The following is a 23434-nucleotide window of genomic DNA, read 5'->3' as shown; positions in this document are numbered from 1 at the left end:
CAAGTGGGTGTGGTCAGAGATCCAAAGGCAGAGCTGTAATCAGGGCTCAGGAAATAGACAAACAGAAATCTTTGGCTCAAATTAAACATGGAATCTTCAGCAACTATATTGATGAGCCAGCCTTTAAAGTCTATGTTTTGTGTTGGTTTGTTTTTTTACTTTTTTGATATAAAAAGCAAAAACTTTTCTTCAATTGTCATCAATGTTTGAAATTGCTAGACCGGATGGGAATAGGTATAAAACCCAACATGTATATCTTTCAAGTCTTTGAATATATCCTATGATGTGGTACTGCTTTTGATCAACTATTTTGAAGGTATGGGGTATGCAAATAGCTACCAGTTGGCTCTCTGACTCTAAGCAGCCTTTACAAAAGAGGTCAAAGAGCTAATTTGGGGATTCCAAAAGTTGTGAAGGATAAACATTCCTATTATATACTCAGAGAAAAATGCAGTTTCTTCTCAGGGTGCACTTCTGGCAGTACCGCCAGCTCTCTGCGTTCCACAAGAAACTCTGCCCCACCCAGCCTGATAAATCATGCTGGCTGGCATCCAAGGCCAAGCAAATTTACGTCATATATCAGATTTGTGTGTGCCATGGGGGCCGCAAATGCCCAGTTCCCAAGGGTGCAACCTATGGCTAGCCAGTCCATCAGGGTGTTAACCAGCTAAAGTTTGCTCGAAGCCTTCAGTGTTGCAGGGGGAGGGAGCTGGACACCACTGTGGGGCTCTGAGCATCCTGAATTCTTACTGGGTTGGTGAAGAGTCCACATACAAACAAATCCTTTTGAGGTTAACCTCATTGATCCATTCCGTAAAGCAATCAGACGGAATCCTAACACCCAGTTGGTCACCAAACCAGTCCACATGCACAGGGAGATGCAAAGCTGACATCTGCAGGCCGCAAGAGCTGTGGCTTTGGAAAGGGCCACAAGTTCCACCATTCTGTTAGTGGTTCTCACCATGCAGCTTGGAGAAGGTGCAGTACTCTCCAGCTCCACTGTTACCGCTAATATGAGTAATGTTTGTAAAATTCTTACCTAGTAAACAATTAAGGACAGTCATGTATGCTTAAAGGTGTTCTTTAATGTGACTGTTAAAACTAGTCTGCAGATTGTTTCATGAATGCATTGTCAAAATATGAAAGTTAAAGTGCAGTAATGTTTGAACTAAATGATGGTGTATCTTGTTTCTCATAAGATAAATACTTTTTTCTTTGCTTTATCTTACTAGGGAGTTGCTATGTCAGTGTTAAAAATGCTGTTTGGTATTACAGGTGTAAAATCTGTAAACAGAATGCAGAACTAGCCATGTAAATTTGTTATTGCCTGTGATGAAACCTACAACTTTATTGGGGTAATGCATGCTCTGCTGGTTTACTCTCAATGGGGCTGATTTTTGGAGTTTGGCAAGGACAAACATTTTAAATTGAATTTTGCTTAGAAATGTGAAGGATATCCTCATCCATTCTCAGGATCATGCAGAAAAATGAAAGTTGACTATGGGACTCACATTTTTAGATTTAAACCAATATTCTGTTTACATAACTGCTGGTTCTGAAAGAAGAAAAGTTTAAAAGAATGCCACTGTTATTAGGAAAATTGAACAATCCTGTGGCAAGGGGGTTCTCTTACAAATAAAACAAATCCCTGTTAACCTACACAAAGTTGTCTTGGTCTCCACAATACTAGTGAAGTTCACAAAAGGTGGAGGCTCCTGGTTCAATCCCATGACTCCACGGGATCTGTAGAATACTGAATTTCGTGCAAAGCAGTAATGGTAATTACACTGGTGGTAATTAACACTGAAGAAAATTGAACATAAAGTAAAAGAGAATTATTAGCCTTAAGGTTGTAATGTTAATTTGTGACCATTATGAACCCTCTAGCCACCGTAGGGAAAAAAATACGGTTGGCTCTATTTAAAAGCACTTCATTGGCTTAGTTCAGTCAGTCTTAAACGTCATCTTGGATCAACCTACTTTATTCATTATTCCCATAAGGCTACTGAGAAAAGTTACGTAGTTGGTGTCAATACAAGTTCATGGTTTCCAATCTAACCGCATCCATTGTCTAGTTATTTTTTTCATCCCTACTCAAACTACCCTCAAAATCCTTAACTGCCATAAAATTTCCAGGCTCTCCGCTATGCCCACCTTAATGTTAAAGCGTAGACTAGGTTTCTCTTTCCCAGAGTGAATTATAGTGTGTAGGAAATACAGAAGAGGAATTGCCCCAATTTCCAATTCTAGATTTGCTGACTTAAGAACAGGTAGTTTGATTCTAAAATTTAATTGCTGCTTTCCTTGAACCAATTTTTCTATTTTCTTCAGGGGTCTTAAAAGGCTCAGTTAAATGATTTCCAGAAAACATGTCGCAGACTCATAAAACCTCTTGAGACCTAACTTCCTTTCCACTCAAAAATCTTAAACCATCTGCTTTGTGTGTAGATGTTGTTCAACTAAAGGAATAAAGTCTACTAAACAAACAAACAAACAAAAATGTTAATTATAGTCCCACAGGGACTAGTAGTGTGAGTAAACTTAGTTGACCCACAGGTAGTCTATCTGGGAGAATAACATCCACTTCAAGTATTTACAATGGAGAGAATTTAATGCAGGAAACCAGGGGATAGAGAAGTAGGAAAATCAAATGGAAGCTAGTAAGGAACTCAGAAAACAGTAAGAAGTCACTTCTATGGTGGAAGGAATTAGTGCTTTGGGATCCCAGGGATGAGGTCACCTCGTAGAAGCCAGAACCCTGGCAGGGCCTATTGGGAGCCTGAGGCATGGAAAAGATGGAGCTGTTGCCAGAGAAGCTGCCCAACATATTATTCTTTAATCAGGTGGTGATTCTCATTGCAACTGCTATCCATATGTTGAATCCTCATTTGAGCAAATTAATACAGTGACTGATGCAGATCTGGACACTGAATGGTGCCTGTGGCAATTCCTAATAGAATTGCAATAAAAGCTCTTAGATTTTACAGAAAGGTTTTGCAGACTTTGAAAGCAAAAGGAAAGAAAGCCTGTTTCCTTGCTTGCTGTGACATGACGTAGAACAAAATGTGTTCTTTGCTATCCATATTTTATGTAGAGTGTGTTATTGTTGGTAAACTATTCCTTTCGGACCGTAGATTGAAGCAGAATTTGAGGTGGAATGGATATCATCTATAGCAGAGCTGCTCGAAGTGGGGGGTCTGCAGGCTGGTGCCAGTCTGGAGCTATTTATTATTGTTTCATGATGCAAAAAGTATAGAAATAGAGAATTTAAAATGACTCTGTCAAATTGGTATCAAAATTTCTATGCCTATTGTATATAATAATAAAATATTGAGCCTTGCTTTTTATGTTCTTTTTAATTTCATTTTTCTAGCAATTCATTTTTATTGCATTTTCCCAATGAATTAGTTTGTGACAGATTAGAAACAAAAATTTACTGTTTCTTTATTACAGAGCGTTGAGAATCACCGATCTTTATGAGCAATGGCTTTGTGAAATCTATTATTGTCCTTGGTTGCAGCAGCTGTGCGTAACTTCAGACAACTTCCCATTGTGAAGTGAGCAAGCTTGCCATTGTTTATAGAGTATTTGGGCAGTGGTAGGTGGAAGCATCTTGGACTACATGGGAACGTATGTGTGTTGGGCAGCCGAAGGTGCATGTATAGAAATATACCGATAAGCTGACTGTGTGTGTAGCTTGTATCCTGTTGTCCTTTCTTCCTTCTATGCCATGGCTGACTCTCCCAAGGGTAGAAGTTCATAACCAATACTTGGCTGCTCCAATTTAGACAGTAGAACAGTGACCTACTCAGGCAGAACGTGACTGGAACTGTCACTGTAAAACAGAACTCAGGAAGTCTCCAGGGTTCCTGCTGTTGACTTTCCTGAAATTGTCTGAACCTTGGCTCTTTTTGTAGCTTGGTTCTTCTTCATCCAGTTCTGGAGTTCCCCAATGTCCTTCTAATAAATTTTCTTCTTGTGCAAGTTTTAAATTTGTTGCTCGTCACTAAACTCACCTAAAATGACAAAAGTTCTTGCAGTTGTAAAGGCATTTTGATAAATATTGCCAAATTGCTTTTCAGAAAGTTGTATGTCATTGTATACTATTACCATGTTTCCAACTATCTTTTCCTGAACTGAATATTAAATGTTTATATGTATGTAGATATCTATGTATCTATGCGTCTGTCTGTCTATATCTTTGTCATCATGCTAGGCTGGAAATGGGGACTTATTTAGAATTTTCCCCACATTTTCAAATATTAGTGAAGGTGAATTTTGGGTGACATTAGGCGTCAGGACACTTATATGCAAATTATAGTAACCAAATTCAAATTACCTTAAGCAGAAAAAAGATTTTGTTGGCACACATAAAATGGAAAGTTTCTGGAGTAGTTTATAGAATTAAGAAGTGTGGGAACCAAGGCCACGAGGACATGCTTATTGGGGGCACTGATGTCCTCTCTGCTGTCCTCACCTGCTTGCCATCACACTCTTATCCTTTCTGTAGTCCTCACCATTGATTGATTTCTGCCCAACAGTTCTCTTCATGTGGCAGGAATTACTGCTGCCAGTAGTTCCAAATACATTCTCCCAGTCTACAAACCTAGCAGAAGAAGATCTCCTCATTTAATGTTCAATTGTGCTTTGTCCTTTCTTGGATCACGTGCCCATTCCTTGGATGGGTTGCCATGATTCACTATGCCTGCAGTATTAGCCTATCCTTGGTTGTGATGGCAGGACAGGACCTTGTGGCCAATGGTATTAACAGTCCTCCTAGAATGAAATGAAATGGGGAGGAAGTTTCCCCCAAAGGCCCAGTTGTTGGGCAGGCAGGGATGTCCCATCTAGCAGGAGCTTTCAAGTTTTGAGCAGATTGATTACATGTTGAATTCGATGTTTGAAGAAGACTAAGGTGGCAATGGTACATAGGTAGGGTGACCATATAATTTATCATCCAAACTAAGACACTTTTGAAAGTGAAAGAGGCTACTAATAATGGGGTGCCTGTTTACCTTGTTTAGAGAGCTGAGCAAGTGGAGACAGAGGGTCCTTGGGAATTATTGCACTAACCTCTTTTCTGATGTGATAAAGGTCCAACAGTAGCTTATAGTTGTAAAATCATACATGGTTTTACAATCATCATCAACTACTTGCTGCAAGAAAGTAACATCCAGGGCCAAAACTCATGAACAGGTCAATGTTTACAAAACAGCTAAATCTACATAGGAAGAAAGCATTTGCTCCTTGATAGTTGGTTTTCAGGAGAATAACCTTGGGTTGGTGAATCACTGATATCAATAGAATGGTTAACAGAAGGCCTCAAAGTGAAGAACCTGACATAGTTTAAAGTCTTGACTTTGCCATTTGACAACTGTGATTGAGCAAGTTACTTAACTTCTCTAAACCTCAGTGAAATGGAAATTATAGCATTTTACAGGATTGTGTTTAGATTTACAGTGTATATAACATTACTATATGCTTAGTAGCTCTGAAATGTTATCTGCCAATACTACCAAAAGGGGAATAAAATGCAGGAGAAAAGAGAAAACTATAGATTTTTTTTTTGTTCTACTGATAGGACCTCCTAGTAAACTTTGTTTATACCATAGGTTCTTTCATCCATCTTTATTTACTCACATAATCTGCTTTTCTGATCTGCCAATTCCTCCCCTATGACTCCCCACGAATATTAATACTCTGCATTTTGTGGCAAGGAAGGAGCAGCTGAATGTCTCCCATGGTTTAAGAATGTCTTTGGGTTTGTCACTTAGTTCACTAGGGCCTTTCAAAAATGATTTCAGAATTAGCAGATGGAAACGTCTGGTTCACAGGACTTCAGTCGGTATGTAGTGAAAAGGAATGGCAATAGATATAGTCCCGGATACAACTCGGAAAATAAAGGTAATTGGGAATTAGGGTCATAACTAGAGGGGACCACAGGGTCCAGGAATGTTATCAGTGTGTTTGTAGGCATGGGGAAGAGAGAGAAGGAGATGCAGGTGGGGGGCTGGGAGAAGGGCTAGAGTCTAGGGAAAGATTAGAGAGGACAGAATTGACAGAGGGAGGAATTACCAGAAGATGGGTTTTATCGAGTGGAGAGTAAATGATATTCGTATTTCTCAAAGAAGGTGGTAGCTAACCTATGGACATTAAGGATTGAAAGCCAATGCAGGGAGAAGCAGAATCATCATCCACCGTGAATCAGCTGGCCTTGAATCTCACTGCCTGAACAGTTGAGGACATGGGCAAAGATGCCTCACTTTCAAACAGTTGTCCCATCAGCATGGTTTGGTGTCCCTCTCTCTCTGTCTAAGTTTACCAGTGTCTTTACTGAACCCAGAAAACACCCTAGGATAATTTCTAGCTATAGAAACAAAGAGAACTGAGCAGAGGCTGTCCTAACAGGTGCATCTGGGCAGCTTGGTCTGTGAGTGGACTAATACACTCATGTGTCTGAATGAGCCAAACTCATGTACTCTGCATTTGAAAGGTCTACAGACCAACTTGAAGTTTTTGTAGTGTCCCTTCTTTGGTCTTAACTTTATAAATTCAACACTAAATTTATAACATTGAAGTACACACAATTATGTCGTGACATGTCAGATTCATTCTTTCTACAAATATTCAAGTCCTAGTTGCATACTCTGAAGTTACTTTACTACTTTATAGCCTTATGTTTAAAGGCCCTTTGAAAACAACTATTTATTCTTTTTTCTTTGAAAAAATAAGGAAGAACAGGGGCTCTGGAGAGTAAAATAGCTCTTTTCTAGTTATATAATGGAAAACTTCCACATTTGCAAGATAATGCTGCAGCTGAGAATCAGTATTTTCTTTTAATGCTGACACTAAAAAGAAATAGGAAATCTAAGGTTAATGTGGTTCTGCTGTTAGAAGTCTCTTGTTATAAAAAACATAAGGCACATTAAACTTACTACAAACTTGCAATGGCTCATAACTAACGTTGGTTTTAGCTTCAAGATTAAAAGTGGTTTTCTGTTATTAGCAAGCAAATGCATGTCTCTAACTTTATTCTGTTAAAAAAATGACATAACATCTTTTAATATTTTGTGTTGGGAGCAGAGATTTTTTTTCTTTGATTTATTTATATAGACAAAAATGGAACCTACTTCCTGTATCAGTAGCTATTCATCAGGTAAAAGAGTCATTTTTATTTTGTGTCACTTGGAATGTTTGGAGACATTTGAAAGTTCAACTCACAGCAGTTTGTATTACTTAATTAACAGGAAGTTTAAAGGTAGAGGATCCAAACAGGCAAGTACAGGGACTCAAAATGTCACTACAAACCCAGATTCTTTCCATCTTTCTAGCGTTGTGCTCTATCATTCTTGTTATGTTGAATTTTTAATCTTCATGCTTGTTTCCTCATACCTGTAGGATGGCTGCTGCTGCTCCAAGCATCAAATCAATGCTCAGAAAGTAGAGGGAAAGTATTTGCCATCAAATTCTGCTCTTGCCTCTGTCTCACTTTTAAAGACACAGAGGTTTCCACAGAAATCCTCCCAACAGGCTTCTGTTATGTCCCATTGTCCAAAACAGTCTCAGAATGTTTGGGGTTTTTTTGGTTTGTTTGTTTGTTTGTTTGTTTGTTTTTGTTTTAAGCTTAATTTTAGTGTAAGAATACCTTGGACGTATTGCGAATTTGGTTTCAGACCATCACGATAAAATGAGTCGTAATCTTTTTGCTGGTGGAAGGTCTTGCCTTTAATTTGAACAAACAAACAAACAAACAAAACCAACATCTATGAAGTGCAATAAAGCAAAGCCCAATAAAACAACGTATGCCTGTAATTCATTCTGGACACAAAGTAGTACAAGAGGCTGACCACGCTGTCCTACCTCCCTTGGGCTCAGAATTAGAAGGAAGAAAAGGCAGACATATGGACATTATAATTGGGGTTCAATACTCAAGAGTCATATAAACACAGTTAGTTGCTGGACTCGCAATTTCCAAGAACGTTGGAAAGTTCTGAGTGGCTTCCACTCCTCCCCAAACCCAACTCTTCACAATGGTCACCACCCCAGTTCCTTCTTTCCCAAATGGAGGGGATGCCCACTGCTATGCTGGACCAGATCACAGTCATCTCATCTCCCTTTTGTGGACCCTGCCTCAGTTCTCCTTTAAACTAGAGGGGGTCACGTCCTACACAGGGCTGAGCTGAGAAAGAGTCCTGTTAGTGAGGAAGGAGGAAGATGGTACCGGTGCCTGTCACAGTGTCCTTTTATATGTTATCCATTTCATACCATAAACGGTGCTTTTATATTGTTTCCTGCCACATTTACTTAGTTGGTGGTTACAGGCTAGCTCCTCTAATTCATCTGCTATCATCCCACCAGTTGGATTTTTCCAAAACACAAATCTCACTTTATCATTGATTTCCGATCTCCTTCGTGTGGCTTGCAAGAAACGTCATGATTTAGCCTTTGCACACCTTTCCAGCATTTTCTCCTCCACATGGCCTGCTTGGTATTTATTTTTTCTCTAGCAGCTGTGTAACTTCCTTTTATTGTCTGTCTAGAATTTCTTCCCTCCTCCACTTCCCTCTACTCTTCCTTACAGGCCAGTTTCCCTTGGTCTTTCAAAATTGATGCTTCAAGAAGCTTCCCTCAACACCCTGTACCCACGAAGCCTGAGTATTTGTCCTCTGTCCTTGAGTATTTGGTGGGATTCCTTATTGCTGCCTGCATCTCTGTATTATAATTTCTTTGTTTATTATAACCCATCTGTCTTTTGGTACCAGACTGAGATCTTTGAGGTTAAGGACTGTCTGTTTCATCCCTGTACAGTGTGAGACCCATACAAGATGTTCAAATTGCACATTTTTAATGGTAAGCTTGCTGGGTGACAGAGTGAGGTCCCCTACAAAAAAGGATCTAGTCCTGTTTCCTAGGAGGTCAGGATAAATTTGAGGTATTTCATTTTCTCTTGTTTCTCAGAAGTTTTTCTGACTCTAACTTAGGAACGTGAGTAGGAGAATGGGCTGAAGCAATGGTGCTGCACAAACAAAGGTTATTTGGCAAAACCAACTGAGCTGTACAGAAACTCACTGGTACAAAGCTAACCCGATAACTGCTGTACTTTGAAATGCCCCATTGAGCTATGTACACAGAACCAAGCCAGCAGTCTTTCTCTTTTTTTTTTTTTTTTTGATTGTGTACCAGCTAGTCAGGTTAGCTATAGCTTTAACTTCTAAGAACTGAAAGCCACTAATTCGGTGTACATGGGCACAAGCACTTGCCAGAAAGCAATCTGTTATAAAGCATCACTTAATGAATGAAAGCTCTAAGCGGTATGCTGCTAGGAGCAAGTCTTGTCGAGATTGGGTGTTGCCTATTTTCACACCAAATCCTTGATTCTGATATTCTGTTATAGGTCACTCAACACCAATACCTTGATATGTAGATACAAAGAGGAGTTCTTTACTTCTGGATGTGAAAGAAAGACACAGGGATTGAGTTGGAATGGTTAATCTCCACACTGGGGCATGAGGAATACTGGATATATCAGTCACTATACAACAGGGTATGTACCTGTGGCAACTGTGACCATCATAGCTTGGGGTTCTGATATCAGAATTAGGTGACAAGCCTAAACCAACACGAGGAAGGAAGCCTTCCATGGCCAGTCCCCGTACTGCTGCTGTTCCTGTGTGTTACACACACTTTGTCTCCCATTATCTGTGGTGAAAATTCATCATATCATTTCAGAGCTTTCATTATTATAGTCAAAATCCTTACATCTGATACAGCCAGGCCCAGTAGTTGGTCTGGTTTAAAAGAATAGATATCCAAATTTAATTTTAAAAACATTCAAAATATATAAATATACAAATGTCTGCCCATTTTCTACTTTTTTGAGTGGAGGGCATATGGGGACCACTATTTGCTTTTCTGAATTATCGTTCTTACACAGACTAAATCAATAATGCATCATCCAGTATTTCTAATTTTTGTTTCTGGAAAGCACGCAGAGAACTTTACATTCAGATTGTTACAAAAGGGCCCATCTCCTCCTAGACCTTTACAATTTGCTTTCAGTCTTTTACTATTGGCTCTTCCACACCAAATCCAATAGCAGATTTTTCTTCCCTCCTTCTTTGTGACTTGCTTTTATTTAGCCTTTCCAAAGCATTCATCTTATTCAACTTAGCTGTTGGAGAAATACGTTTATCTTGTCTTCCCAGTTAATCAATTAACATAACATTTAGTTGAATTATTTAATGATGCTAATCCACTGAACTGATGGGACTAGAAGTACACTGACACAGCAGACTGGCTTTCCAGAGGCATTTGGTGTGCTGTGGGCATCTATTGGTATGTTTTACGGAAGGAGAAGTGACTATTTCCAGAAGGCGTTGGCCTTACATTTGCACACATTCAGAACTCACTTCCCTTAATGGAGTTCTTGTTCAGTTGCTCACCGCCTTTATGTGCTTGGCAAAATGCCTGCTGTCTGCCTTGCTAATCCTGGTTTTCTTTTGTCTGTTTTCTTGGCTTTGTAACGAGCGTTCTTGCTAAAAACAAAAAAAGCCCGTTCTGTCCAGCTATATTCTTTCTTGTATGGAGCACTATTGAGGAGGATACTCTAATCTGCCCTTTTGGCAAGAAGAAACATTTTGTGATAGGAGTCTAAATTGGAAAATGGTCCTTGGCAGGACAGTAGTGCCATGGCCATTCCTTTGTACCGTGCTTTCCTATGTATGTGTTTCGTCTTGGGCTCTGTTTCTAGGGACCAATGCCACCAGACATGGGGATTTGTAAGCAAGTCATGACAGAGTGTTTTTCGGGAGAAACCTTTAAGGAAATGTGGGAAGCAGGATGGAGCAGAGATAGAAGGTAAGTGAGGATATAGCTTCAGGTGAAGTCTCAGCTTCATTCCCAGGGTCCTCGGGACCACAAAATGTCACTTGTCTTTGAGGCACACAGTGTAGGGAAGGCATGGAACTCCCAGAACCACAGGTCCCATAACCAAAGGGCCGTCCTCTGAAGAAGGTTGCAGTTATGCGGCCAGGTACCAGTAGCAGAGCAATGTGTGCGTGATAATTGAACTGATGACAGTGATTGCAGGGGATTAATGGTCTGCTAATATACAAAATATCTGATATTAAATGTATAGCATTTTTGAAATAGCTACTTTGGATGGACCCAATTTATGACTCTCCCTAGATTTTCTTGGCCTCACCTGTTTCTTGACTCCTCGACTGGTTGGACAAAGACAGCCTCTGCGCCAGTGCCATCGCCTCATTTCCGAATGTCAGCAGCTGAGCCTACCTCCCTTGGGGAGGCCAACTTCAGCACATCCTGTACTGTACCCACCACAGTGGGAGTCCAGACTGCAGAGTCCAGACGTGACCCAAGGAGACTCGCAGAGGAGGTGAGTTACCTGGGCCAGTATTTCTAGACTCAAAGTGCCATACTGTAAGGCATGACATCTGGCTTCCTTAGTGGCCATCCCGAGAGACCAGGTACACAACCAGGAAAAGCCTGGGAGTTAGAGCCCCATGGGGAAAACTTGGAGCAAGGAAGAAACACTAAATAAATTCCTTGTGCTCTCTGCCTCTGATGGTTGTTCTAAGGTGCGTAGTTCTGAGATGCTGTAGATGCTTGGAGATCATCCCCTGAGACTGAGCTGGTGGCTGTTTTCTGTTCCAAAGCTCTGGCCAGCGAGGCAAACACCACCTAGCATCTGCTTTCATTCTTCCTTGTTTCACTTCTCTTTTTCCTTCACTCCTGCTGTCCTGCAACTTCACCTCTACACCTCCCCCCTTTTAACCTGGTTCCAAACACAGAACGCAGAAACGACTCCCCTTGCACCCTGCCAAAAAATAAACAATAAAATAAACAGAGCCTGGAGCCAATACAGTGTCCCTAGAATTTCAATGTTTCTACCCAATATGTAAATCCTCAAGTGGCAGATTTTCACTGTAAAACATTAGGGGAGTCTTTTTTTTTCGTTTTTTTTTTAAGTAAAGCGAGGATGATCCTAAAATTGTTCTTTTGTTCTTTTTTCTGTCTACACAAAGGCAGTCCTATTAAAACCTAAGTGGGTGCTAAGGAGAAATCCCTAGGATGCTACATAGAGTTTTCCTTTTGTTGTGACTTCTCTCACAAGTGGGCTCAGTGCCAGGAGTGCTGTGGAGAGACACTGAATTGAAAAAACGGTGCAGGGAGAATGTAGTTCCCCAGAAGCTGCTTTTCCTGAAGGAATTCATAAGGGGAACTGGCATGATGTGAGTGATGTGAAACATTCTTGTTTTTCAAAAGGAGAAGTGACTTGTGATGTAGCCCTGGTCACATCTAGGCCAGCAGTTACGAGGCCCACACTAGTCACGAGCGTTACTGACATGCAGGCTGGAGAATGTGGCCTGAACACAGTGACGTTATCCTCATTGCCAGTCAGCGCTGATGGCTGCAGTCAGTTTGGTCTGTAGCTGTTACGATGGCTGCAGGGCAGCTGTTCTGTTCTCTTTGTTTTATGCTTGTAGAATGGCCTCAGTTTTCTCTTCTGTCTGATTGGTCTTTACATCCGGATTTCTGTTTGCCACATTCCGTGACCGAGGCTGCCTCTCTCTGCCTTTCTGCCCCACGTCTGGAATCCAGCCAAAGTGTACCAGAACAAGATGCTTCTAACGTTTGATCCCCTTTGTAAGGGTGCTGATTGCAACTTGGGTAACTTCAGTTTAGTCCAAGGTGAAAGAGTTCTGCTGCTTTGGGGGAAGAACATCAATGTCTAAAAATAAAACTTAGGCATAAAAATAGGGCCAAATACTCATTAACTGCCTCATTTAGCTGAATGCTGAAATTATTTCAACAGTGCTAAATCAAGCATTTGTGTGGAAGAGGTTGAGTATTTTTTTATTCATAGTACTTTATCTTAGATGATAAATGGGTTACTGTAATTTGTCATTTTATTCAGAAGACATGAATTATATAGTTCTCCAGAACCTAATTTTCAGCTTATACTCATGCTGACCCTTGAATTGAAGCCCTTATGTCCACAAATCTTTTGGAATGCATGTTTGGGGCTGTTATGGGAGAGGCGAGAGGGAGCAGGCAGCACCAGGAGCCAAAGTACGAAAGGCTTGGTAGGTAAGAGTTAAGTGTTTGGATCTGAGTGTGGTAGGAAGCCGCTGGAGAGATTTAATTAGGAGGATGTCTTAGAATTATTTATGTTTTAAAAATATGACTCTTGGCTCCTGTGTTGACAGTAGATTGTGAGGAAGCAAGAGTAGAAAAAGGGTAACCAGCCAGATACCTATTTTAGATATTCAGGTAAGAGATGATAGTGGCTTTAGAATAGGATGTAAGTGTAGAGTTGGAGAGAAATGTACAAATAATGGAGCTTTATCTAATCCATTAGCAAAACAAACAAAAAACAAAAACAAACAAAAAAACAACTGGTAAATGGATTAGATATGGAACATGAGGAAAAGGAAGAGTCAAGGTTGATTTAGAAGTTTCTGGCCTAAACAACTGGCAGGATTTGGTAATGATGATTGAGTTGGAGACTGGAGGAGGAATAGAGCAGTTTTTGTTGTCTCATTTGGGTTGGGGCAGGGAACAATGTTAAAAGGAATGAGGTAGAAACAAGGACTCGTGTTAATTCTCTGATGCCTGTAAGGCATCTAAATGAACAGGTTCCATGGGCAGTTGAATATATGACCTTGGCTCAGTAGATCAGTTTGAGACTCCTTGATATACAGATGACATTCAGAGCTATAGCCTAGAGGAGCTCACCTAAATATCAGAGGAGGAGATCCAATAAAGGACTAAGGAGGAGCAGCAAAAGGACTAAGTGAGGAAGGAAAAACTAGGAGACTGTAGTGGTCCAGAAATGAAGAGAAGAATCTTCCATGAGGTAGGTAAGAGCTGATTGTGTTAAAACCTGGCATGAGATTGAATAAGACGAGGACAAATCATATCCATTGTTTTTGGCAACATGGAACTTCTTGGTGACACTGACAAGGGCAGTTTATGACATGTCATGCAGACAGGGGCCCAGAGTGGACTGAGATGAGATTGTAAAGGGGAAATGGGGGTAGTTAGTTAGACAATTATTTCAAGAACTTAATAGAGCTGAGAAATAGGTGGATAGCTAATCAAGAGTCAGAGGAGACTATTGTATTTTCTCATGTTCTTAAGATGGGACATATTGGAATGTTCATGCTCATGCAATTGATCTAGTAGAGAGAGAGAACGTGACAATACAGTAGAAGGGGATATAATTCAGGGACACATTTCTTGAATGCAAAAAAGATGCCAAATAAAGTAAAAGATTTGGCTTTGGTTGAGAGGAGAAGAGGAGGCAGAAAGAGTGGACACAGCTGTTAATGAGGTGGATGAGGACATATCCATAATTAATTGTAACTAATTAATGAAGCAAGAGCATCAGCTTAAAGGGAAATGGGAAATGGGATATGCTACCTTTTGAGAAAAGGTAGTAATTACTGGAGTCATTATGGAGAATGAGAAGGTGAACCTATCGTAGGCAGTGAACATGGAATGCCCTAACCCAGTGGTGTCCAAACTTTTTTCAACGTTTTTTACCAAGGGCCATATTCGGTAAAATACACAAACAGCTGGGCCACTCACTCGAGGCGAAGTACGGATTGCCTCACCTGGTTTATTTAAGTAAACTAAATATATTTTTGGAATTTGCTGAGGGCCAATTAATAATGGATCGCGGGCCACAGTTGGCCTGCGGGCCGCAGCTGGCCCGCGGGCCGCAGTTTGGACACCCCTGCCCTAACCTTACATTAAACCAAGTGGATTTGAGTTAATTTTTGCTTGGAAAGAGATTGATTAAATCTTAAGTTGTTTTGTTTTAATAGTCTATAAAGGTAAAAAGTATTGTTACATATTTACATATATTCACAAATGAGTTTAATGATTACTTGTAATGTTACTATTCAGAGATAATCATTGTGATATATCTTTTCATACATTATACTTGCAAATACATCTATAGGAAGAAATATAAAGGTCGTATTTCCATAACATATTATTTTGTAAGTTTTTACTTTGCCAAGCATTTTAGCTATTGCTCTGAGAAAGATGAAACTATTGGAGTGATAACTTTGTCATATTACAAATGTTTTCCCTATGTATTTTTATTTTAATATATTTTTGTTTCTTTTCCAATTTTTCTATCTATAATAGAAAATGTACAGTCATGTTTAAAAGGTCCTCTTCCAAAGATGTATATTCATTTATTTTCTTCCAGTATTTAGAATGTAAAATGAAACTATAAATTATTAATCTACCAGGTTTTAATTTGATAAAATGTGATGAAGGAATCTAATTTCATTTTTTAGAATAGTTTTAATCATTCTTAAATCTCATATCCTGTAACATTTAAAACATAGCCTTGTAATGGTAGAGCTCCCAAATGATTTCTTTAAAATTTTCTTTCAGAGGTTTTTAAAACTACTATATGCTGTTCTTTAAACATACTATTTTTTAAAGAGTAAAAATTATCTATAATCCCATCACCAGAGAAAATCAGTTATACTTTACTTACTTGAAATTATGTTGTGTTGTGTGTATATATTCTGTCATCTACATTTTCTCAATTTTCTAAGGTTTTGAAACACTCTTTGTAAATCATGATTTTAATGTCTGCTCTATGATTTACGCTATCATTGGACATTTAAGAATAGGTTCCCAGGTTTTGTTTTAATTTTCTTTTATGTGTAATTATACCTAACACCATATTTAACATTATTGGTATTTAATATTTAATTGAATTTGTTTTTAGTATATTTGCTATAAAAACAATATATGTCCATTGTAGAAAGCTTTAAAAATAACCGACAAAAACAATTATCCAAAGAACCACTTTTGAATGTATACCAAATCTATATTCATTCAACAGCCATTTTTCAGAACCTGCTGTATAGCAGGCGCTTCTTTCTATGAGAAACCTCTTCAGAGTTAACATTCTAGTGTATATTTAGTGATACGTCATGTCAGTCTCTTATGTGCAGAAATGCAGACATGCTTTTAAAAAGGGGCTATGCTACTTAAAAGTTACATTGTAATCTGATTTTTTTCTTATAACATTAAGAACTGTCCTCCATGGTAGTGAAGTATCTTTTACAATATCACCTTTAGTGGCTGCAGGAGAATTATTTGTGTGGATGTACCATAGTTTATTTAACTAATCTACTATAGTCAAACCACTTTAATTCTTTCTCTTCCAATTCCTGTTTGCACTTAAAATCCATAATATGCATATTTTGCTTCTCTTTGATAGTGTAACTGACATGACCTCCATAAGACATGAAGGCACCCACAGTGCTGTCTTTCCTCCTCATTCCTATAACATTTCTAAGCCAATCTCAGTGTAAGTTCCTTTATATTATACCCGAGTGTTACTTATTTGTATCACTAGATTTGAACATGAGCACACACAATGCAAGGTGGCTGTTTCCTCTGTAGCCTTAGCTTTGTGAACTTTCTGAAAGATCAGTTAACGAGAAATAGGGAACAGACTCGAAGTCTGCATGGAGATTAAAAATCATATTTTCTCCTGTCTACTCTGATTAAGGCTCTTTCTAATCTATTATCTGCTACCAGATATAAAATCACTAGAAAGGCAAGTTTGATTGATTGGTTGATTGATTTTTGGTTGTTTTTTTTAAGTATAAGCTTGATGCTTACTCAACACTTGACAGAAGGTATTATCAGCTTTGCTAGTTCCTGTGACAGGCATTTTTAATTAACTGATAATATATCGGAGGTGTTTAGTAGAGCAATTAGGGAGGTCAACAAAACCACTCCTTTTCTATCCCACCTTTTCGTGTCTTTCTCTCGGCATAATAACACATCCCTCCAGCACTTTGTACAGAAATAAACAAAATCTCTCTGAGGGAGAGAAGAGGGATATGGCAGAGTTGAAGGAGCCTCAGAGTAGGAGGCAGAGAAAAACATACTTGGTGATAGCTCCACATAAGCACCCAATTCCCGTATCTTGGGTGGCCTTGGCCAAAGTCCAAAGGAGTTTACTACATTGTCTGTAAGATAAGCTCCTTTCCAGTTCTAATATCACCAAATTCATAGATAGGGTACACAATCTACCTAAAATGTTTTGTGAAATGGTCAAAGAAGCTGGATGATGGCTTCAATGATTATGAAATGGCTAAATATATTTCCTTTTCAAAAACCTTGATCATGATAAATCCATTTGCTTTTTAAAATCAACTTCTGGAGTAGACTGTTAATACATATATATTTACATATATATTATATATACAAGATGTGATCACAAAACATGGTGAATGTTTCAGTTTAAAAAAATTATTACAGTAAAAGACACATTGCCATTAATCCCCCTCAAGATACTCCCCCTTGCTTCAAACACACTTATCCCATAGTTTTTGCCACTTTCTGAAGCAGTTCTGGGAGTCCTCTTTCGTGAGTCTTTAACCTCCATCATGACAATGCTCCATGATACACATCGCTTCTAGTACGGCAATTTCTGTCAAATAAAAACATTATGGTGTGTCCTCATCCATATTATTCACAAAATCTGGCACCGTGCCACTTCTGGCTCTTCCCCAAAGTCAAAATGACCATGAAAGGTAAACGTTGTGAATCGATTCAGGACATTGAGCAGCCACAACAGCACAACTAAAGACACTCACAAAAGAGGACTTCCAGAACTGCTTCAGAAAGTGGCAAGAATAATAGGATAAGTGTGTTTGAAGCAAGGGGGGATATTTTGAGGGGGATTAATGGCAATGTGTCTTTTGCTGTAATAACTTTTTTTGTATAAACATTCACTGTATGTTTTTATCTATACACACACACACACACACACACACACACACACATATATATATAGAAGATTGGATTTTCATATTTATAGTCAGAATGATATTTCTTAACTAGTTTTGATTAACTCATAGGATATTCTGAGAGGTATATCCTAAAGCCAAAATAAATGAGTCACCCTTGGGACTCCGCCTGCCCGTGTGCTAGCTGACTTGAGAGTAATGTCTGAATATTCCTAACACATTTCTGAACCCAGCATCATCTTCTACATGCTCCAAATATTTCTTAGCCCAACCAAGTTAAGTTTGTTTTATTCTTTTAGGGCCTGCTGGCTCTAGATAGCTGGATAAACTCATTTGTTATTGTTATAGTAGGTGTTAAAAATAAATGCGTTCAGGGAATAAAAATCAACAGGAGTGTTTTATTATATAATATACATAACTTCCAGTAACTGTAGCAGGCCAGGATCAGAGGAGAGATGACTATTGATCAAGTAGGGAATAAACTAGTGTTTCTATGCTTTAGGCTGTTGCCAATTCTCCTAGTTGCTAATGAATCAAACATATATTCAGTTAAAATTGCAGAAACTCAGAGTTTCATGGCTTGCATCTTATAATTTGACTAGCAAGTGTTCTTGATGATATAGTCTGTAATGACCAGGCTGCTAAGTATTCTTAATATAGCTCTTAATAAGTGCCCATCACTAATTCTCTTCATAACTGCTCTTGATTTTATATACATCTTTCCAGCTTTCTTCAATCATATTAGTACAATGAGTGAGCAAATAATCATTGGAACACTTGATGAAAATGTAATTCTCCCTTGCTCATTTGAGAATGGGTCCAAAGTTGTAATTAACTGGAGAAACCGAGATAACAATGTTTATGTGTACCACAAAGACAGTGACCATTTGGAAAAGCAAATCCCTGATACACAAACAGGGCATCCCTCTTCCACAACAAAATTCACAGTGGAAATGCCTCCCTATCTTTCAGAAGACTAAGCCTTCTGAATGAAAGAACTTACATGTATTATGTGGGAACAACATTTAGAAAAATTACAAGTGGTACTAAATGTGGGAGGTAAGTATGCACGCAAGGTTTTATAAAACATAACAGCGGTACCATTCCATATTTTTCTGAAATCTCTTTTCTTAATTTGATGTGTTATGAGCTTCCTTCCAAGTCAATAAATATAAATCCACCTCATTTTTAATGAATAGTACCTTATAGACATAAAATAGTTGATACACCCATTATCCCACTGGTAGATATTCAAACATTTCTTGTGATTTATATTACAAAAAAAAAAAAAATGTTGTGAGGAACATCCTTACATTTACTACAGGGAAATGATCTGAAAGAAAAGTATCAGAAGTAAGATTTTAATACATGACTTTCACCAGCAATATAAGAGCATCCATTTTCCCCTTAGTTTAGCAGCACTTAATATTATCAATCTTAAAATTTTCTGCCAATATGATAGCTTAAAAAATATTGAATTATTGACTTAATTATATTTTTCTGTTTTCTAAATGAAGTTAATTGTAATACTTATATACATCTGACCCTTTAACAACTCAGGGGTTAGGAACGCAGACCGTGCATGTGGTTGAAAATCTGCCTAAAACTTAAGTCAGCCTTCTACATACATGGATTTCCAACAACCAATTGACCCTTGAGCAACATGAGTTTGAACTGCACAGGGCAACTGGAAAATAGCCTTACGTAAGTGGACCCTTGCAGTTGAAACCCACGTGGTTCAAGAGTCAAATGTACTGATCTCCTGCCAAATTAAGTTTATTTATCTATTCATTTATTTATTGGGGGAAGGCATTTTTGAATGGGCTGTTTTATCCAGCACTTGTTCCTCTCCCTCTTTCTCATTTAGCTGCTTCAGACTTTGACTCGGAAATCTAAGAATTATGTGTAAACAGAGTCAAAATGGCTCTGAGTCAGTACCTGAAGAGCATAGAGGGATGCCTGAGCTCTAGTTTATGCACTTCAACACACCCATGTTGGTTGCTCAGTGAGGCCATTAGATTTTTTTCTAGAATTCTTTCTAGAGAATTGAGATTGCTAGTTGCTATGTACCCATGAATGCTCTTTTTTCCCCTTGTAGGTAACCATATATATCTTAAGACTACGCAGAGTTTTTGTTTTGTTTTTCCTTTCAGTAACTGCCAGGTTTTGCTCTCAAAGCTTAGCTTTTCATTTCATGGGTATTAAAATATAAACGCTCTGCGTAGATGGCCTAGAAAGAAGCTAATGATGACAGTTCCTCATGTGCCCTTCTTTCTCCCTCATAGCTTCTGTCACACCTGTGATGAAGTATGAAAAGAGGAACACAAACATCTTCTTAACATGTTGCATGTTAAATGTTTACCCTCATCCAGGTATCACATGGCAAGTGGACAATGCACCTATTTCTAAAAGCAATATGGAAGAAATTTAGTCTTTTGGTCCTTTTTACATTCATAGTAGAGTAAATATTATAGAATCAAATTCATCTTATGAATGTACTATTAAAAATTCACTGCTGAGGCAAACATGGACAGTGAATGCTGGGCTGCATGGGGCTTTCTGTGTACATGTGCTATACCAGAGGGTGGGAGGGAATGGGGATTGATATACAGGAAAAGAAAGGAACACAAAAGAAAGGAAATGCATCTGCAGCAGTTAGAAGACCGGGACTGGCATTTCAGCTCTAATATTTATTGGCTCTATTACCTCAAGCAATTATTTTTACTTCTGAGCATTAGTTTCTCTTTGATAAAATGGAAGTCATTCTTACCTTGCTAAGAGTTTGAGTTGAAGGGAAACATATTGCTGTATTTCTGTATGGTTCATCCTCTAAAGAGGATTTTTCTACCTGTATTGTGCTTTAAAAGATCAGAGAAGGAAAGAATGCTTGTCTATGATCAGGTCACAACCTCTGATTCTTGCAATCTTTCAGCTAAACAAAAAATTACTAATTGGTGTTATTGCTTTTCTTTAGTCTCTTCATGTGGTTTTAGCACATTAATCTTTATCAACACCTCTGGCATTGCATGAGCAGTTTTTAACACTCCTTCCTCTCATTTATTTGAACAAACCCAAACTCTGATCAATCTCTATATCAATAACCTACCATTTAGAGAAGATTAAGGGGAAGGAAAATTTTTTTTGACACTGCTTATCCAATTTCTACAAAAATTATTGTTCTATATTTCATTAGAAGCAAAGCAAAATTTTTCTGTGAATCTCCATTACGTAGGGAAAGTGGAGGTTAGCTATCCTTTTTGGCCTTTTCTTCTCCCTAGTTTCATATTCTAAAAATGCTCACTAACAAGACACTAAAAGTATAAGTGATTCACCACCTTTATATGATTTGAGTGCTAAGATATGGGCACCACCTCTTCACTTTTCATCAGCCAGATAGCAATGGAAATAAGGGAAATGGCTAAAAATATTAATATTAAATTGTAAATATTTTCTATGGATAGTTGTACTTTCTCATGTTTATTTAGAATTGAGTATCCTGAAGCACCAACAGGTCCTTAGGCTCCGTGCCATTTTGTCTTGTTGAGGATCTATTGTGTGCCAAGTGTTGTTGCTCTCAGACTGTGAAATTCCAAATGTGAACTCTTTTTTTCTGGATCCACAGCATCTAGTATAAACATATAAAAATAAAAATGAACCAGGAAGGTAGCATACAAAGGGAGCAACTAATTCCGTTCACTGTGATTGGGTATGAGTGGGGTTGTTACAGAGTACATGCGTCAGGATGTTGTATAATGGCAGAATCTTAAAGAGTAGTAGGAAATTCCAGGAGAACATAGGGATTCCAGGTAAAAAACACATATGCAAAAGCATAGAGGAGTAAATATTACTGGATTTATGGAAGTGGTTGACGGTAATGCTAAAGTATTAAGACACAAGCCTGGCGAGGAATGCAAAACCAATGAAAGGCCTTTGACACCTTGCTAAGGAGCTTGAATGGGGTCCTGGAGGTAGTGAAGCCAAATAAGGATTGCAAACATCAGAGAGATCCTGGACTTGCATTGAGATGGCTTGCTTTGGCCTCGCTCTTTTGCAGGACGACTGGAAAGTGAGTCTAGAGCCAGGGAGAACAATCCATGGTATTCCATAGAGGTCAACCTACAGAACTACAGAACAGGAAGGACGAGATGGAGCTGGGCCTGGAGGGGCAAGCCAACAATACCCAGCAGAGTCCCTGCTCTAAACGAGCTCAGTCCAGTGGGGGATTACCTGCACGGAGTTGGAAATGTACTTCTTATGTGCAGGAAAGAGACTTTATCCAAAAGGAGAAAGTAAGAAGTTGTTGAGACAATGAAAGTAACAGAGACTACTAGGGTGTGGGTAGAGTAAGAAGAGGGGCATCCTGGGAAACACCAGCATTTGCGAAGTCAACAGATGAAGAACAGTGAGTTCAAAGGCTGGTAACTGGTAGCAATGTTAATATTGGGTGCCCACGCTTGAGTGCTCACTGTCAGGTTATAGGAGTTAAGACCCCAGTGTGTCACCTTCCTAACTGGCCCAAGCTTTGCCCTCAAGGCCTAAACTTAACCTTGGTAGAAGACTTTAAAATAGTGGTAATAAAGCTTTTCTTTTAAGAAACTCTACAGGACAAATATCTAATTGCTTTTCAAGAAAGTATTTTCAAAGGTATTTCTAAATGTGTTTCAGAGTGTAACTTTAAAAATTCATTTGAAAATTTTATTTTCAGTGATGTTTCCTTTTCCATCTATAAGGTAGATGGCCTTTGTAAAATGCAAAGTGAAAATGTTTCACTCTCATGCAAACTTACAAACTATTCTTTTCTACTTCATAGTCATGAAGTAGACTACTTCATTTGGTCCAGAGTGGAAAGTGGAACTTTCCCCCATCTTGGCTTACTTTCTGAGCTTCTCACAAAATACAAGTATCAATAAACACTGACTTTCAAGTTATCAGAGTGACTTCTCTTTGACTCTGAGGGATCTTAATTCTTCAGACAGTGGGGAATAATTATGCAAAATTTCTTTAAGCAAATACACCTTACTCACCTTCCAACCACTGCATGTAGTTAAGTTACAAGTAGGGTTGAATAATGGGTTTTGACTATAGCAGTAGAGATTATGAATGTCACACAAGGAAATCAGGTTGGCATTTAAAGAATACCTTTGATTAGTATTTTTGAAAATATTATCTATAGGGATACTTCTGGTCCAGATGATAAACAACCTCATTCCTTCAAGCACACAGTACTGCATTGGAAAGAAAAAAGAAAAGAAGAAATTTCTCCCATAAGATTTCCTTGTCAGGGTTTTAGGGCTTCAGAAATTAAGAGGGAACATGCATGTTTTGTGACTCTGTGGGCTGAGTATCTTCAATTCCTGCTTACCACTGTGACTAATATGTGCCTTAGGGTCTGGGGTTTGGGAGTTGAGGCTATAGGCACAGTAGGAAGTTAGAATTGGGGCTCTGCTGGATGCTGCGGAACAATGGTCTATGGACCTCGTGGAGAGAGTCACCAAAGGACATTTGAACCACTAAATACATACCTGATTCAGTTCATTTTTAAGAAATGTATATTGATAGCTAAATGTCAAAACTAATGATTTGAAATATTTCTAGTCCACTATCCATAGAGTCCT

General features: G+C 38.6%; 1 protein-coding gene and 1 pseudogene across 1 annotated transcript; both read left to right on the top strand.

Moving 5' to 3' along the window:
* Nucleotides 1–448: 448 nt before the first annotated feature.
* LOC109453316 (large ribosomal subunit protein eL15 pseudogene) lies at nucleotides 449–1012 on the top strand (annotated as a pseudogene).
* Nucleotides 1013–13032: 12020 nt separating this feature from the next.
* On the top strand, nucleotides 13033–22898 carry HHLA2 (HHLA2 member of B7 family). Its single transcript, XM_088794357.1, is given in 8 exon segments — nucleotides 13033–13106; nucleotides 16277–16366; nucleotides 18792–18857; nucleotides 18859–18878; nucleotides 20105–20352; nucleotides 21052–21066; nucleotides 22550–22678; nucleotides 22680–22898. Coding segments are annotated over 8 exon segments (861 nt in total).
* The last annotated feature ends 536 nt before the right edge of the window (nucleotides 22899–23434 follow it).

The sequence above is a fragment of the Rhinolophus sinicus genome, chromosome 17 (genome assembly GCF_057876585.1).
Source record: "Rhinolophus sinicus isolate RSI-liver-muscle chromosome 17, RSI-T2T, whole genome shotgun sequence".
NCBI classification, from domain to species: Eukaryota; Metazoa; Chordata; class Mammalia; order Chiroptera; family Rhinolophidae; genus Rhinolophus; species Rhinolophus sinicus.
The sequence above is the reverse complement of the archived record's forward strand: the minus strand, read 5'-3'. Positions and strand labels throughout refer to the sequence as shown.